We start from the raw sequence: 16,743 nt of genomic DNA on the forward strand, positions 1-16,743 counted from the left end.
CCTACATTCGTGCCTGACCTTTCTCAGGCTGAGCTACCTATTTGTGGCTACCTTAGGTTAAGTTAGGTACTTAATTAGCTTAAAACCTGGACCCTGAAGTTTCCCTATTTTTTGCGTTCCCTCTCACCTCTAATTCTACACGGAAGCTCGTGGGCAAACACACCAACATGGCTGCAGATCTTGCGCGAGACATCTCTCAGAAGACCTCCGGGCTGGTACAGTCCAGAAACCATCGAGATCTGCTCGACATTGTCGACTCTCTCAGATCCCACGGTGTCAGCCACTACGTAGACTTACCTCAGATCATCGTGTGCGGTAGTCAATCGTCAGGAAAAAGCTCCACGCTCGAGTCGCTTTCCGGAATCGCTTTCCCGACCGCGGAAGGCCTATGCACCCGCTTCGCTACAGAATTGGTTCTCCGTCGCGGCGATAAGCCCGAGATCAAAGTGCACATCCAGCCTAGCACTAGCCGAGACAAGGAAGAGAGAGCACGCTTGTTGTCGTTTACTGGCAAGACCAAGGACCAGCATGACTTCCCGAAGATTATCGAAGCGGCAAAGGAGGCGATGGGCCTGTCGGGAGAAGGATCCAAGATCTTCAGCACGGACATCCTGCGAATAGAGAGCACGTCGCCTTCCGCGCCCAACTTGACCCTGGTTGACTTGCCAGGCCTATTCGGTGCCTCCGACAAGAATCAATCAGACGATGACGCTGCCTTAGTCCAGGACCTCGTGGTATCGTATATGCGGCAGCGCCGTAGCATCATCTTAGCCGTTGTTGCGGCCGACAACCCCTTTGCCAACCAGCCGGTGACCAAATTTGCTCGGGAGATCGACCCGTCTGGTTTGAGAACGCTAGGTCTCATCACAAAGCCTGACAAGATCGACAGTGACTCGGAGAGCGAGCGGTATTACGTAGAGCTGGCTCAGAACCAGAACGTGAAGCTGCATCTCGGATGGCACGTTCTGCGCAACAGGAGCCACGTCACCGCCAACGATACCATCGAGGAGAGAAACAAGAGGGAGGCGGAGTTCTTTGAAAACTCCGTCTGGCACGCGCTCGACCCGTCGAATCTTGGCGTGGAGTCTTTGAGGTCTCGGTTGCGAAACATTCTGTGGAAGCAGATCCAGACTGGACTTCCGGGCGTCAAGACCGAAGTACAATCGGGAATCAAGGACTGTAGGACCAAGCTAGCGCTGCTCGGAAAGGCCCGTAGCACCATGAGAGAGAAGCATAGCTACCTCCAGCGGATTAGTAGCCACCTATCCAAATTGATTCAGGCAGGCATCGATGGGGTATACGCCGATCGGTTTTTCGAGTCTTTCCCCGGCCAGCAGGATGCTTTCGAGAGACGTCTACGCGCGCATGTACAGAAGATCCTTAGCGACTACGCCGAGAAGATGTGTGTTGATGGGCATGCTTTAGAGATCGTCGAGGATGACCTAGAACCGACCAGAGCATCTTTTAGAAGGTATATGATGAGATCGGATTACCTAGAACTGGTAAAAGAGCTCATGGTGGAATGTCGAGGTCGTGAGCTTCCGGGAACGTACAATCCTCTCGTCGTTGGAGATCTATTTAGCAGGCAGTGTAAGCCTTGGGAGCCGATCACCCAGAATCTTGTCGAGCAGATCCACGAGGCGGCTGCTAGCACGTTCAACAGGATTACCACCGAGATATGTGATGACAACACCAAGACCCGCCTCATGAAGTATCATATCCAGCCGGCGTTGCATCGTCTTCGTGGTGACTTGAAGGACAAGGTTGACGAGCTGCTGGAACCTCACCTATCGATCCATCCCATCACTTACAATGACTACCTAACCAAAACGGTACAAGATATCCAGACTGAGCGACACGACAGGAATTTCGATACGCTATCGGAAGAAGCCTGTGGATATACAACGGAGACCGCGCCCGCCCAAGCCACCACCGTAGCTCTGCACAAGCTACTCACTCACCTGCAAGTGGGAACACGGCCCAATGTCGAGGAATACTCGGCCTCGCTCGCAGCCGATGTTGCTGCGGCGTATTACCAGGTATGCTTTGCTTTGTATCCATTTGATGACTTGTTAACGTTTCGATCTTGATGCTGATAATCTGTAGGTTGCGTTGAAGAAGTTCATCGACGATGTTAGCGTCAATGCAATTGAGACTTGCTTGATCCAATGCTTGCCAGGCGTGTAAGTATAACCGGAATACCTGATTAACAGCGACGTATCTGCTAACTGCTTTGCTTTAGGTTCTCGCCGGACGTTGTGTGGGATCTCATGGACGATGATGTCGAGAAGCTGGGATCTGAGGATGATGCAACTATCAAGGAACGTGCCGAGCTTGGGAAGAAGTTGGAAATTCTCGAGACTGGTCTGAAGGACTTGGATGCGTTCACCGCGCGATCCAATATACTCGCAGTATCATGAGAATACTGGTAAGGTTGAGGGGATCCGGGCGGCAAGGACGAGATAAATAGGTAGCTAAGGTATCTGTATCTACCTTAGGTACCTGGAGAGACCGTAGTAGACCTTGGTGTTTAGATGGTCCATAGCCTATTGAGCTTAAGTACTGAGAGGCGGATTACGCCTTTCCCGCTCTCATGAATTTACCTCGTGACCGAAAACTTCAGACTGTCAACGCCGCAAGTGATACTTCCTGCCAAAAGACTTCTCTATGGGTTTTCAATGCTCTAGATGAAGACGAGAACAGGCCATTCCCGCTGCTTATCGTAATCCCAGCTTCGTAAAGATAAGGCCAAGTCTTTCAACCTCTAGGATTCGATAGTATATGACTAGGATCTATGCTGTTCTACTGCGCACTGTAGCTAGGTGCGAGTATGGGTAGAGGCTCCGGCACGCTCGACTCGCGTTCTATTCGACGTAGAGTTTGTAAAGTACACTCAACGAATGATTGGATCATTTATATGATTGCCGTCCTTATGTTGCCTACTTGGTACGAATAGACAATCGATTCATGGATCTAACTGGCTACCTGGCGATTTGCAATATACAATCTGGTCTCTGGTCCTCCCTTGGAGCTGTCAGTGGTATGCGAGACATGGGCATTCTACGCACTCGAAAAGCGTGGTAAAGCATGGATGGAGCGTCTGTTCCTTGCATGGACACCTCTAGTACCAGGCCAAGTTGGCTCGGCCAACGCAGCTACGTCCGGAGCTGTCGACCTTGCAGAGGCTTTCGCGTCGAGCTACGCTGGAGACTAAACCTCTAGTCTAAGCTGTCTTGGTGGAACAACCGAATACCCGGGTCTGCTATGTAAGGTACCTTGTAATTGCCCGAGGACCTAGAATGGGTCCGAGTTCTGGTTGACCATCCTTCCCCGCAAGTTAATAATGTTTTGCTTTCATTTTCGACCCTCCTGGGACTGGCGGATGCTCGATCCGGTCGCGCCATAGCTGTCATACTAGCGATAGCTTGCTCTACGTGCTAGGGGGAGTCAATCGAGTTGTCATCGATTCTGGAAGCTTGAAGTTCGACTTGTAGCTGGAGTCCGTCGGATTTTTAAATATTTCCGCATTTCCGCATACGAGAGAGACATCTTAATATACGCGGGTACCTAACCTTAGGTAAGTGATGATATTTGTAAATGTCGACTTGAGACTTGAGGTTATATATTGTAAAGGATTCACTTCCGGACCGAGTCCTACAGGTATGCAAACAACTCGAGTAAAGCTTATGCCAACGCAATGACGTTGCCGAACATGTTGAGTTGCCGTTACCGAAGTCTTTTAATTAAGCAAGAATGAGATGCAGGGGGGGGAATTGTTGATTGGGCGATCAAAATGGCGCCATAACAATTGCGTCCATGGCACGGGTAAAAGAAAATTTTAGAGTTTGGGCGCAAAGAGGGAACAGACATCAGGGAACAGACATTAGGGAATAGACATTAGGGAATACGTATGTGCTTCGTACAGGATATGAAGCGGGACCCTTTTTTTTTTCTCTCTCTTTTTCTTCTTCTTTTTTTACAGGGGGTTGTTTGAGTTGAAGATTACCTAACAACGGCACCTACCTACCTAAGGTACAATACCTAGGTAGCTTTTTGACAACAAGCTCAACTTACCTATTATGGTACGGTAGGGTTGCATCTCTGCATGTCATCTCGTCCCTTTACCTACTGCAATACTACTACCCAAAGTCAAGCTGAGTTGGGTATGAAATAAACGCTATTGAACTAATACTTAATCTAGGACTCGTACTCTTATATGATTATACGGGACCGTGATTCCAGTTCCAGTTCGGACCGGGAAATGGAGAGGAAGATGCTACTTTCTAACAATCGACAAGTCGAACATGTGAAAGTACCAAACCTACCTAAACTTGCGTAGGTAATGGAATACCCATTTGGTAGAGGATTACGATCCTATTACTACCTCGGTAGGTAAGATAAACCCAGCTTCTACACATGAGGCATATTCTCGTTCCATCTTGTCAAAATACTATGTTACCTTTGAGGTCCCTAAACGTGGGCAGAGAGAAGATTTGCTTGGCTAAACCCCTAACGGAGCTATCACCTTGCTTGTACGCTACATAGTGGCGCTATCTACTATGTAAGTGCGCGGCGGGAAACAAATCAGAAGATTAACATAGGAAGCTAGCTCGGGGTCCCTTGACAATATTTACATGGCCCCTGACATCCCTGGTCTTCCCCGTCCCCAGTTAGGCGGTTCCTGCTGATCCTGATGAATCCCTGATGGGTCCCTGATGGGTCACTGATGGGTCACTGATGGGTCCCGGTGAGCTGCTCCACTGCTTGATCGATCTCCTGAGGATGCTACCTACCTATGTAGAAAAGTTTAAAAACTGTAATATAGGTAGGCTTCAGTCTTAAGCAATTCAATCTTGGACATACTATAGGACTTCCCCGGGGATTTTTATGGCGTTGTTTATTACTTAGGAGGTAGCCGTAGTTGTGGACGATCGTACGAGGATTTAAAACAGAAGAAAAATAAAAGACCGGGCCGCTATCACGGCTCCTTCGTTCTAGATCCCTTAGCTACGGCTTCTACTTATTACCTTAGGTACATAATCCGCACTATCGATAGGTAACCGGTCCATACTAGTTAGTATGTACCTACCTCTAATTGTACCTAACGTACATATCTCTTATGATTGTCACCTACCATAATGAAGTAAAGGTACCTATCATTTCAAATATCCCGCTTGTTGAGCCCATTGGCCATGATTGCGTATACGACTCCCTTTACATGCGCTTAGATGCGATGTACATGCATATATCCCCAGGTAGCAATGCATCACGCATGAACTCTGGGTTATTCTGCTTTTTCTGCTTTTTGCTTGTGTCGAATTTCTTTAACGCATCCCTCTCGTCTAGCTTCAAGTCGAGCAAACTATTGTTACCAAATAAGCATCAACAGCGTAGCAGTCTCGTTCATCTTATTCTATTATTCAAACAAGTTTCCCCTGGACTTTTTTAATATTTTTTTTATTTCTCTAATATAAGGTTTCTTTTTCTTTTTCTCCGTTCTATCGTTTTTCTCCACTCTCTTTTGGCTGGAAGCTGTCCGATTGCCCTGTCGAGATAAGGTACCATCAGAAACTACAAGGAACGCAGGAACATATGAGGATTAGTTACTTTAAGTAGGTCTTTTAGCTGTCTTGGCTGAGTAGACCTGCCCGAAATCGAAGAACGGGGCTCCCCCTTTATAATACATGATAATACATGTATCTTAGCTTGGGCTTACCTAGGTAGGTACTTAGGTACTGTACCTATACCTAAACCAATATTGTACAAGCATTGTATTACTGGACATTAGTAGGTAATTGTATTAAGGTTGTATTGTATTGTATTGTACCTTTAGCTCTCTCAGTTAGGTACGGGTACCTACCCCTCCCGTCTCTCCCAGTTCTCTCCCCCGTTCGTGCTGCTGATCCGGTCGATCTGATTGCTTAATCTGGTTGACTTGCCCGACTGCACTTATATCAAAACTTTGCTAGCTAGCCAACCACGTCCCTCCAAACTAAAGGAACCTAATAAGACAGGAAAAAAAAAAAAATTAAAAATAAAAATTCAAGATCTTACAAGACTTTAGGAAGGTGTTTGTCACGCGTGGAGAGACAAGAAAAAAAAAGACCAAAGACGAGTGGAGGAAACGCAACAAGCAGAGAGAGACAAGATAAACTAAAAAAGCAAATTGGGCATACATACATATTTCGTAACGTGTACACATACATACCTCATACGTTTATACGTCAGGTAACTATACGTTATCCGTTATACGTTAGGTATACGTTATATGTTATACGTTATCTGTTACCGACTCTACCAAAAAAAACCAATATGGGTCTCTTCTCGAGAAAGCCTAAGGCGCCCAAGACAGTCAGCGCCTCCGCTTCGAACGGGTCAAACGATACGGCCAGCCTGAACTCGGAAAACTCCAATATCAAAGGGTCATCCTCCAGCAACTCTCGAGTACAGTCGCAGTCTTACAGCAACCATCGCGCATCAGCCGGCAGCGTACCTCCCACTCCAATGACCCCGATGACGCCTATGACGCTACATCCGATGTCCAGAATCAATCTACCAAAGCCTCCGGACCCTGTCCTCGATGCCGCCGGTTACTTGAGAAGTTTGGGTTCCGTTCGCGAGCGGTCCAAGATTGTGACCGACAAAGCTCTGCGTAACGAGCTGAATCATTTCGATGTCGATATGGCCAAGTTTCCCGACGTCGCTAGTTTTGTATGCGGTATCATCAAGGTAAAACATCTGACGCTTACTTTATTGAATCGTGTCCTACTGGCAAAATTGCAATTGCTGACATGAAGGAACAACAAAAACAGCGAGATTATGACGCCCCATTTTCGTCGATCCCACCCCACGGCCGATACCAGCACTTCTGCGCCGGCGGAAGGGATCGCATCGCTAACCTACTCGCGACCTTTCCCGAGGATGTGGATAATACCGAAAAGTGTCGCCGTCTGATCGACTTATTCCTCGTCAGCGTGCTGCTTGATGCTGGAGCAGGAACCGAATGGAGCTTCAAGAGTGCCGAGAATGGTCGCATCTACAGGAGATCCGAGGGTCTAGCGATTGCGAGCTTAGAAATGTTCAAGACTGTACGTATGCGCTCTGTGGGTTATGGGTCTTTAGTAGTGGCTGCTGGCGGCTAGCTGTTGACTGCTGATTGCTGACTTGGAGGGGAATTTGCTGACATGGTATATCTGGAATAGGGATTATTCTCTGGGAATCCGAGCAACAAGTTCCAAGTGGATAAGGATGGGCTTCAAAACTTGACCGTCGAGCAATTGGCTAAGGGTATGCAATCGCGCCCAGGTAACACGATTGCCGGTCTAGAGGGCAGAGCGCAGCTGTTGATACGACTCGGCAATGCGTTATCCGAAAAGACGGATTTCTTCGGTGTCGACGGAAGGCCAGGTAACATGATCGGTATGTGACGAGTCCCGTATCCTATTTTATGCGTCTGACTGACCGGTGATGGATATGTAGACTACCTCCTGGCGCACCCGACAACGCAAGCTTCTTCATCTCCGATCGTAATCCTCCCCGTACTTTGGAATGTATTAATGTCCGGACTCGCTTCTATCTGGCCCCCTTCGCGGACAGCTATCGACGGCGTCTCTCTTGGTGACGCATGGCCGTGCTCTTCTATGCCGCAGCACATACCACCGCCTAGCTCTCCGGGTTTCTCTCCGTTCCCCAATTCCCAATCAGGCTCCGGCACCGCACCCTGGGAATCAATTCTACCTTTCCACAAGTTGACGCAGTGGCTCACGTACTCGTTGATGCAACCTATGCAAAACCTGCTTAGGATCCAATTCGCCGGAACCGAACTCCTAACGGGACTTCCCGAGTACAGGAACGGGGGTCTGTTCATCGACCTCGGGGTGTTGACGCTCAAGCAGGACGATCTCGAGCGCGGTCTGCAGCACTACAACGATTACTGTCAACGAACGGGGACAAAGGGTGTCGAGGTAGCACCTATGTTCGAACCTAGTGATGATGTGATCGTGGAGTGGCGAGGCGTTACGGTGGGCTTCCTCGACATGCTTTTAGTTGAGGTTAACAAGGCTCTGAAGAAGGAGCTGAATGGTGGCGAGCTAACGCTAGCACAGCTGCTCGAGGCGGGAAGCTGGAAGGTAAGCACCGGTCAAATTCTACAGTTGTTGAACTGTTAAACGAGAGCTAATTATGATACTCATAGGGTGGTCGCGAAATCGCAGAGGTCAGCCGACCAAACACCAAAGAACCGCCGATTCTAATCGATTCCGATGGAACTGTATTTTAACCTGAGACGTTTGATCTCGCGTCTCGCGTCTCGTCCCGTTTACTCTTCTGTTATTCGTTTCGATCCCCTTGTGTTAAGGTTCATCACGATACAAAGCGAAATCCGCTAGTTTTGTTAAATTGAGAATCATACCCCCTTTGTTAAATGTTCGAAGCAAAAGAGACCGCCCCCCCATTTCGAGCGTCGGTGGAAAACATACTTATAACCTATGCTAGGCTATTTAAACAGATCTAAGTGAAAGAAAGATATTAGGTTCTACGGGCAAGAACAGTACGGCGACACCAAACACCACTTTGTTGGCGCGATTATTGGTAATTCTCCACGCGTTTTGGTTTATTTGTTTGTTTTTTGTTTTTTTGTCGAGGCATGATCACATCTAAAAAAAAGATGTTGATCAAACTTTTTTGGTTAGGATAGTATTGCTGGAGAAGCTAATTAATCACCTGTACAAAAATATAAACCCATGCAGTATAAGTACCTAACCTAAGGTATATTTGAGGCCTAGAAATATATGGATTACAAGGGGTCGAGCAAAGGACGTGGGTTTTATGCTTGTAACCTCGATTTAAACTTTGTTAAGGGGGTTTTGGAGTTTGGTATTGCACAGAGATGTACTGATATTGATTGATATATATACACTGCAATTACAGTTACGGGTGCTATACCTCACCCTATACGTGTACGTGTACATGTACGTGTGCGTATACGTATAGCCCGTGATATCGTCCAAGTAGCAGATGCCGCTAGGTGGTCCAAGACTAACGCTTCGTCTATGCTATGATACAACCCTCGATGCGTTATCCCCCCGTATCCTGTTAGCTAAGTCGGTAGTCACGCTCTCATAATCGCCCCTTCTCGGCTTGCTTCCGGCGCAGATCCTCCATCCTTCGGTACGCCTTCTCCTTCTCTTCCGCAGCCCTGCGCTCTTCGTAGAGCTGAGCCTTCTTCCATTGCTCCTTCTCCTTGTCGACGCCTAACATGCTCATCGCTGATGCGCCGAGTCCCTTCTTAGCCGTGTCCATTTTATCGGTTGCGGCTCTTTGGCTAGGGGATGTTGGTGCTTGCCACGTGGGAGTGATGGCGGCGGGGGTCGAAATGGGTCGCATAGCGTGGAGAGGAGGGAGACCAGCAGCGCGGCGGATAGCTGGGTTGAGAGTGGCGGTCGTCTGGATGGCAGACCCGGCGCTGAGGGTTAGGAAGAACCACTGAATGCCAGCTGGGAGCCAAGCCGTGCCCAGAAATACGGCGGGAGGTAGAATGTACATCATCATCTTGGTGATGCTTTCCCTTGCCGGATCTTGTGCCGGATTGGCATCCCTCGTTTGCTAGGAGTCTGTTAGCTGATAGTGCAAGCGAGGAGGGTTTAAATAGAAAGGCTTACCTTGAACATGAGAGCTGTCAGGGCTATGGAAGTCATGGGAAGGATGTAATACGGATCGTGAACGGCCAGATCGGTGAACCAGGCCAGACCTCCGGTCTCGAAGCTGGGTACGGGCAAGGCAGCCATGGCTCGGAGCAGTCGAAACATGCAGAAACTAAAAGGGATAGTTAAGGCAGGTATGAACATGCGCATAGCGCTCGCGCCGCTCTCTCGTTTCAACCTCATGATCTTTTCTTGAGCTCGCATCTGAGCGACGCGATCGCGAGTCTTCCATGCTGCTTCGTTAAATTCCGCCTTGGCTTGGGCGTAGGCCGGATTTCTCTCGAGCTGATGAAGCAGCGCGCCATGCTTGCTGGCGGTCAAGGTGGGCCAAAACAGAACAAGTCGCCATGCGACAGCGACGGCGGCGATCGTGGCCCACCACGGCATGCCGGTGTATATGTATACATGTTCGAGAACCCATTCGCAGGCGGATGTCGGGCCCCAGCCGAACTCTAACCCGAGATTCTTCAAGTATCCGATTTGCTCGGGAATGTCGAGGACGGACGTCAGATCTAGGTCGCTAAAGGTATTCTGGCTATGATCTACGGGAGCGGAAGCCGGACTTGTACTCGTACTCGTACTCGCACTCGCACTCGCACTCGCGACGGATTGTTCTGGGAAGGATTCGGCGTTGTCGATAAGCCCCGAAGGCTCTGGGGGAGAGGAAGACGGAGAGGAAGAGGCAGGCTCTGTTTCGACGGCGGATGGCTTCTTAGAAGAGAAAGGCCATAACGAAAGATTCCGCGAAGCTCCGGAGCGCTGAGCGAAGACGCTGGATGCGGTAACAGCAGCAACGGCTACCGGGGAGGTGAAAAGGGACGTCTGCGCATACGAGATATTTCCAATTCGACTTCCCACTCGGATCAGCGGCGTCGATCGAGGCTGTACTTGGGAAAAGTGCCTTATAGGAACATGTAAAGGTCGAGTAGTTGGCTATAAGAGAAGGACGAAAAGCGACTGTGTCAGTTGGTCAATTGGACAATTGGATATTTGCTTTTTATATGTTGTCGTACCTTTGTCCGAGCAGACCAGGTATTCCGCAGCGCGGAGGCTGGGACTGATCTCGGAAGTCCTCTGCTCGGAAGCATGGCGATAATTGAGGCTGTAGAAGCTTAAGGTCGACCTCTTACGAGACAAAATTCCATTGGGAATTTTTTATGTTCCCGCTCTGGGTCACTTTTCTTTATCGATACGGATGTTTAAGTGCACCTGCACCTATAAGCCTTAGGTATCTACCCGATAGGACTGATTTTTTCCGCTGTCCGCAACGCCAACTCCAATTTAATAGGCTAGGTACGTACGTACCTAAGGCATTGTACCTTGCTTGACCTGGTCTTGATCTATGTCAATGTTATTATATCGACAACAACTAACCTCGCAAACTGATCACATAGAAGGTATAACTACTACCTTAGGTACCTAGAATGATTTTATAACTCACTACTCACTACTCACGAGTCACTACTCGTAAGAACCGAGTTTAGTCAAATTCTAGTTACCGTTGAGGGTGGCCCAATAGGTATTAGCATGACATTACCATGGCTCGAAATACACCCTTCACCCTATCCCGAACTGCTTATTCTGTTGAGAATGTCATGCAATCATGGTCTCTTACGAAAGGTTATCTTAAATATGACGCCTTTTTTATTTCCTCCTTGCTATCCATCCACCTTTCTAACGTGGTATTTCCGTATGAGAGGCAATACATAAGCCTTAGCAACGTATTCCATCGCCTTAGCTCTACATATGTACAAATATCGACCCCCATCTTGTTAATCACTCGAGGCTCGTTAGGTCTTGTAAATCAGGTCGTGGTTTAGGTCGGCTACGGATCTCGATACCCGGTCCGATAGGATGCGCTCTCCGTCGAGAAAGAGGGAAGACCTAGTTAGCACGGTTATTACGTAGTTAGTCCAAAGCGCTTCTATGTAATTTATTATTTTGGTTTATTGTAGAATCACTTACCCTTGTTCCTCCCCACCCTAACCTAAAGGCCGCTTCGTGCGCAAACAGCTCGCCGAACCCAAGCATCATACCGTTGATGAATGGTAATAATAGGTTGATAGCCACTCCTCGTAGCATGGACCAGACGGTTGGAGGGTTGTAGAGTATGACAGGTGGTGAGGAAGATGATGGCGGGGATAATAAATCCTCTGCCGCCGAGTATTGCTCGCTGTCGGAGTGCATCGTGACGCCTGAACCGGCGAGGGGATGGGGATCTTCGGAGGACATGACGGATCTGGTCGGAAATAGAAAAGAAAAATGATACCTCTAACTAATAATAATGCACCTCAGCTCTCGGTTCTCATGTCGTTGATTGTTGATATTGCCTGTATTTTCTAATGCAATGACTGGCAGAGATTACTTCAACTCTTCCAAGTTGAAACGGTTGGAGTGTGTGAGTCGGAACCCGGTGTTTAATGTTGTATGTGAATTGTTAACGTCGGCAGCTGGAAACATGGTTACGGATTTAAACCTATCAGAGTAAAGAGCTTATACAAGTTCTGCCTGGATGGGCTAGTTACGTCACCCAGATATCCACTTTCGAGGGACTGATAGGGCAGCTGTCCGTCATTTCACAGTGATGGAGGGGCTTTAGCTAATCAGGTACAGTAAGGTACCTACCTAGGTACCTAAAGTTCCAAGTAACTACAGTGAGAGCAGTACCCGACGTACAATATCTCACCCCGCTACTCCCCGCGTACGAATTACACCACGTAAATAATGGAATTGAACAGTGAAGTAAAGACAGGTAATTAAGCCACTGTGGAGATCTTGACGTCGTCGCTGAAGCTGCCTAAGAATTCTCGAGTGTACCTTCCGACAGCAAACGTCACATTAAAAGATTCCGTTACTTTTTTTTCTAAATTATTCTCTTCTTTTTCTTAGTCCTCAAGGCTGCAAAAGATTGAGATTCTCAACATCTCCATGTTAACTTCTAGAGCCTGATCGACCATTCGCATCCAAACCTTCGCATTCCACCTTCATTCCCCCTCCTACTGTCTCTATTCTTCTTCAAAAATACGCAATGTCGAGCAACGTAGATCACGATGCTCTTACGAGCGAGCTCATGGCCATGGCCGGAATCTCCACGGAACAGGTAACTATAAGCCATGTTTGAGCAACGAATAGCCATCATTACCATACCTAGCTATCCTCATCCTTCATAATCATTTCCATGCTAACGCGCAACCTATCCACCTAGGCCACCCAATACCTCTCCGCCAACAATTGGGATCTCGCTGCTGCTGCCCAAGCATATTTCGCCGATGAGGAAGAGGACGACGCCGGTACTTCTGGTAACGTTTCCACTACTCCAGACTATAGCAATTATACTGGACCGCGCACTCTCGATGGACGTCCCGCGCCGCAGTCTATTCCTACCACTTCCAGCTCTTCCAAACGAGCGCCCAAGAAGAAGGGACTTGCCACACTAAGCTCTCTCGGTGGCGGCCACGGACATGATCACGATGATGAGGACGACGACGACGACGACGATGAGTCTCACAGAGACACGTACGCCGGAGGTGAAAAGAGTGGGCTTGCTATTCAAGATCCGAATCAGCGCCCGGACAGTAGACAAATCGTAAACGATATCCTCGCCAAGGCGCAAAGGTAAAAATCTCTTTCGTTTTATGATCCTCCCTGATACCATATGCGTATATTAATGCCAGATCTTTTTAGCAACGCTAGGAATCCGGAGACTTCTTCCCGTGCTGGCCCGTCCAGCTCGGCTTCTTTCCGCGGTACCGGACAAACCCTCGGGGGCGAAGGCGCTCCCAGTCGAACGATTCCCGATCCTCTTGCACCCACCGCTCCCGATGCTCAGGCGCATCCTACGGGTGAGATTCAACGACGAACACTACATCTATGGCGCGACGGATTTAGCGTCGACGACGGAGAGTTATATCGCTTTGATGATCCCCAGAATACCGAGGCTCTACGCATGATACAGCAAGGCCGAGCTCCTATTCATTTAATGAACGTTAGACTTCACGAACCTCTCGATGTCAATCTCCAGCAGCACGAAGAAAACTATCGACCGCTCCCTAAGGTCTACAAGCCGTTTAGCGGCGAAGGTCGTCGCCTGGGAAGCCCAGTGCCGGGCGAATCAGCTATCGCCTCTGTAGCTCAACCTACCCCGTCCGCTTCCACCACAGCTGCTGCTGCCTCATCCTCGGCAGCTCCAGGTGCGGCCGTAGACAACTCTCAACCCACTGTAATGATCCGCATCCAGATGCCTGATGGTACACGATTACCGGCGCGATTTAACACCTCGCACACGGTCAACGACGTATATGACTTCATATCTCGATCGTCTCCGGATCTGCGAGCGGGCGGATGGGTATTGGCCACCACATTTCCCAACAAGGATCACACGGATAAGTCCTTGGTGTTGGGCGACATGGCCGAATTCAAGAAGGGTGGTACCGCGATGGTGAAGAGGATCTAATAAGCGGGGGGATAACCTTAGGAGTAGATAGGCTAGATGATCGTTGAACGATAGAGCTATAGTTGCTATACGGGTTTCCCTGCTGCCTCTTTAGTAGAGATGCAGCTACGCATAGATATCGAGAGAGTTATCTCTTATTGCTGTAATTTGAGGACTAATTTGACCCACAAGGCCCGAGTCATGATTTTACGATTTTATTATGTTGTTTGTTATCATACCTTATATCGGTTCGCGTAAAATCATGCCAAATACCTCGCGCTTTTAAGACAAGTCGAGTCTGATGCCTCCCACCCCTCCCCCCAGCTTTACCTGAACAGTCCCGCGTAGCGTAGCTCACTTAACAAGTACTCAACATATCGCTTAGAGCCGACTTCTCAGCCGAAGTAATAGATAGATCCCAATAGCTCTTGACAGCGACGTAAGCCCTCGCGTAAGTACAGTAAAAGCTCTGTAGAGGCGGCTTCCACGCATCGGGGGATTTGTCGCCCTTGGACGAGTTGACGTTGTCCGTCACGGCCCAGAGCTGCGGCCGGTCGACGTCGTTGGCGAACTGCTCGCGCTTGGCGGTGGTCCATTTGTTCGCGCCGGACTTTTTCGTAGGGGGGTTAGTTAGTTTGTTAGGTAGTTTTAACGTTGCGAAGCGAGACGGGAGTCTTTACAGCTACCTACGTAGGTAGCTAGCTACGTGGATAAGAAAGGAGGAGGGGGAGGGGAGGAGAAGGAGGAGTGACTTACAATCCAGGCATTTTTCAGAGGCACCATGTGGTCGATATCGACGTCCGACGGGGACGTCCACTTGCCGCCGTCGTAGGGGCTGGTCCACGTGCCGCTCGTGGGGTAGCAGTCGGAGCCGACCTGGACGCCGGCGCCGTCGCGCCTGAGCACGTACTCGCGCGTGTTGCAGGTCCCCGTGATGGTGTCCCACGTCGGGAACAGGTCCCGCTTGTATGCGCCGTCGTCGACCGCCGCTTTGACGGTCAGGCTGGCGAGCTGCGATTTCGCTGACGAGGCGGATGGGATGCCGGGCTAGGCGCATTGGTCGGTCAGCTGGTTTTCACGGGAATGGCTGTTGTGCTTGTTGGCATGAAAGAAGGGAATGGATGGATACACACGGGAGTGGGCATAGGCATAGGAACAGGCTCGGCAACCGGGATTGGCGCCGGCGCGGCGAGGACGGCGCTCGCGGATAGGAGACCGCCGAGGGTGAATGAGAACCTCATGTTGAAGATACCGAAGTTTGAACAGCTTGGTTACGTCTCGCGAGTGAGGAGATACTGTTGGATGGGATAGAGGGAGATATATAGTGGGCTACCTAGTAACACCGAACCAGCTATGTAGGTAGGTACCTATCTCAGGTCCAACGTCGAGAATAGGTCTCAGAGACGGCGGTCACTTTATATAAGTGTCCGCCAATCTCTCCCGCTTGTGTTAATATCCTGTACTATTACGTGGGTAGCCACCATTCTTCAACTTCCCTAAGACCACACTTCAACCAATTGGAGTATGTATCCAAGCAGGTCTTACGGAGTCGGACATTCATAGGAGGGTGATAGCACGAAGAGCAGAAAGCACCTGCGGGGCGTACTACGCCGAGAGCATATCTAAGATATGCCAATCAATGTGTTACATGGTGCGAAGCTGAGTCTGACCTGCCGGATTGAACAAGTTGAGGGTAGTTAAGGGTAGTATCAAAGTTGTGCTGAGATATGGACGGGGCGACGATCTTCAGCAGCTAGCCTACATAGTAGTGCCTTGGAAAGGGGCGGCAAGCATGTGAGACTTTAAGGTAGGATAGGTAGATTCACGTGGTCCTAATGCAGAACTCGGTGAACAATACGTAACGATAACTAGAGACATGCATAGTACATCGATAAACAAGATTAGATACCCCTACGTATCACGTCTTCAAATTCCAAGATACTTAATCCATAATCGTTCTCCATCCGTGGGTATAAACTAAACTACCCTTTTATCAAATCGTGCATGGCATACCGCATCATAGACCGCTTTGATTGGTCGGTTTGTTGTGATACCAACCTTCCTAATTCAGGAGGTCTGCCGATCGTCAGGGACCATAGCGCCGTGCCTAGAACTACCGCTCCCGGAGTCGGCTTCGAGGCCAATAAAAGCGTCGCAACAGATAAACGTGTCTTGACAATATGAGATACGGCCATCACGACTCTCGCCGAAGAAGACATCGCTCATACTAGCTTATACTAAGAGTGGCGCCGTATCGAGGCATCATGTCCTGAATTTGGTAATGGTTCCGCAACCGAAATAATGGAGCGGATTCCTGGCGTTGGATATATGAGCTTGCTTTTCTCTGTATTGACGGGATATTACAGACTCGAAACATTCCCGACTATAATGGGGAATGGCTTGCATCTCGACAACTCCGGCTCGTTGTGTGATTAGACAGGCGTGCTTGTGCTTGGCTTGAAGTTCGCAGCGCTATAGTAGAGGGAAATTGGTTTCTAGTGAGTAGTGACGAGTCGAGATGCATGACAGGAGTTGTCAGAAGCAAATACAAAGGGTATACAAGGTCGAAAAACTCAAGAAAGTAGGTGTACTTCAACTCGTCTGGTCTGG

At 49.1% G+C, this 16,743-nt stretch overlaps 6 protein-coding genes across 6 annotated transcripts; 3 read left to right on the forward strand and 3 right to left on the reverse strand.

The window, feature by feature from the left end:
- Nucleotides 1-167: 167 nt before the first annotated feature.
- On the forward strand, nucleotides 168-2,420 carry F4812DRAFT_457011 (P-loop containing nucleoside triphosphate hydrolase protein; the record flags this gene model as incomplete). The annotated part of the gene is made up of 3 exons (XM_047937093.1): nucleotides 168-2,039; nucleotides 2,107-2,183; nucleotides 2,243-2,420. The coding sequence occupies 3 exons, from the start codon at nucleotides 168-170 to the stop codon at nucleotides 2,418-2,420; spliced, it is 2,127 nt and encodes a 708-aa protein (XP_047791926.1).
- Nucleotides 2,421-5,823: 3,403 nt separating this feature from the next.
- F4812DRAFT_419744 (DUF1688-domain-containing protein) lies at nucleotides 5,824-8,898 on the forward strand. The gene is made up of 5 exons (XM_047933373.1): nucleotides 5,824-6,729; nucleotides 6,813-7,088; nucleotides 7,203-7,419; nucleotides 7,480-8,129; nucleotides 8,195-8,898. Exons 1-5 carry the CDS (start codon nucleotides 6,313-6,315, stop codon nucleotides 8,276-8,278), a joined length of 1,644 nt encoding a protein of 547 aa, XP_047791927.1. The 5' UTR covers nucleotides 5,824-6,312; the 3' UTR covers nucleotides 8,279-8,898.
- F4812DRAFT_419747 (60Kd inner membrane protein-domain-containing protein) lies at nucleotides 8,899-10,872 on the reverse strand. The gene is made up of 3 exons (XM_047933374.1): nucleotides 10,715-10,872; nucleotides 9,660-10,634; nucleotides 8,899-9,603 (listed from the first exon to the last, which is right to left on the reverse strand). Exons 1-3 carry the CDS (start codon nucleotides 10,787-10,789, stop codon nucleotides 9,118-9,120), a joined length of 1,536 nt encoding a protein of 511 aa, XP_047791928.1. The 5' UTR covers nucleotides 10,790-10,872; the 3' UTR covers nucleotides 8,899-9,117.
- F4812DRAFT_419749 (mitochondrial import protein) lies at nucleotides 10,873-12,243 on the reverse strand. Its single transcript, XM_047933375.1, has 2 exons — nucleotides 11,667-12,243; nucleotides 10,873-11,585 (listed from the first exon to the last, which is right to left on the reverse strand). The coding sequence occupies exons 1-2, from the start codon at nucleotides 11,931-11,933 to the stop codon at nucleotides 11,478-11,480; spliced, it is 375 nt and encodes a 124-aa protein (XP_047791929.1). The 5' UTR covers nucleotides 11,934-12,243; the 3' UTR covers nucleotides 10,873-11,477.
- Nucleotides 12,244-12,729: 486 nt separating this feature from the next.
- F4812DRAFT_457015 (SEP-domain-containing protein) lies at nucleotides 12,730-14,154 on the forward strand (the record flags this gene model as incomplete). The annotated part of the gene is made up of 3 exons (XM_047937094.1): nucleotides 12,730-12,801; nucleotides 12,907-13,316; nucleotides 13,386-14,154. The coding sequence occupies 3 exons, from the start codon at nucleotides 12,730-12,732 to the stop codon at nucleotides 14,152-14,154; spliced, it is 1,251 nt and encodes a 416-aa protein (XP_047791930.1).
- Nucleotides 14,155-14,322: 168 nt separating this feature from the next.
- F4812DRAFT_296242 (uncharacterized protein) lies at nucleotides 14,323-15,888 on the reverse strand. Its single transcript, XM_047931187.1, has 3 exons — nucleotides 15,267-15,888; nucleotides 14,890-15,180; nucleotides 14,323-14,743 (listed from the first exon to the last, which is right to left on the reverse strand). The coding sequence occupies exons 1-3, from the start codon at nucleotides 15,372-15,374 to the stop codon at nucleotides 14,492-14,494; spliced, it is 651 nt and encodes a 216-aa protein (XP_047791931.1). The 5' UTR covers nucleotides 15,375-15,888; the 3' UTR covers nucleotides 14,323-14,491.
- Nucleotides 15,889-16,743: the final 855 nt, after the last annotated feature.

Source organism: Daldinia caldariorum, assembly GCF_022478825.1.
Source record: "Daldinia caldariorum strain CBS 122874 unplaced genomic scaffold F4812scaffold_4, whole genome shotgun sequence".
Taxonomy (NCBI): domain Eukaryota; kingdom Fungi; phylum Ascomycota; class Sordariomycetes; order Xylariales; family Hypoxylaceae; genus Daldinia; species Daldinia caldariorum.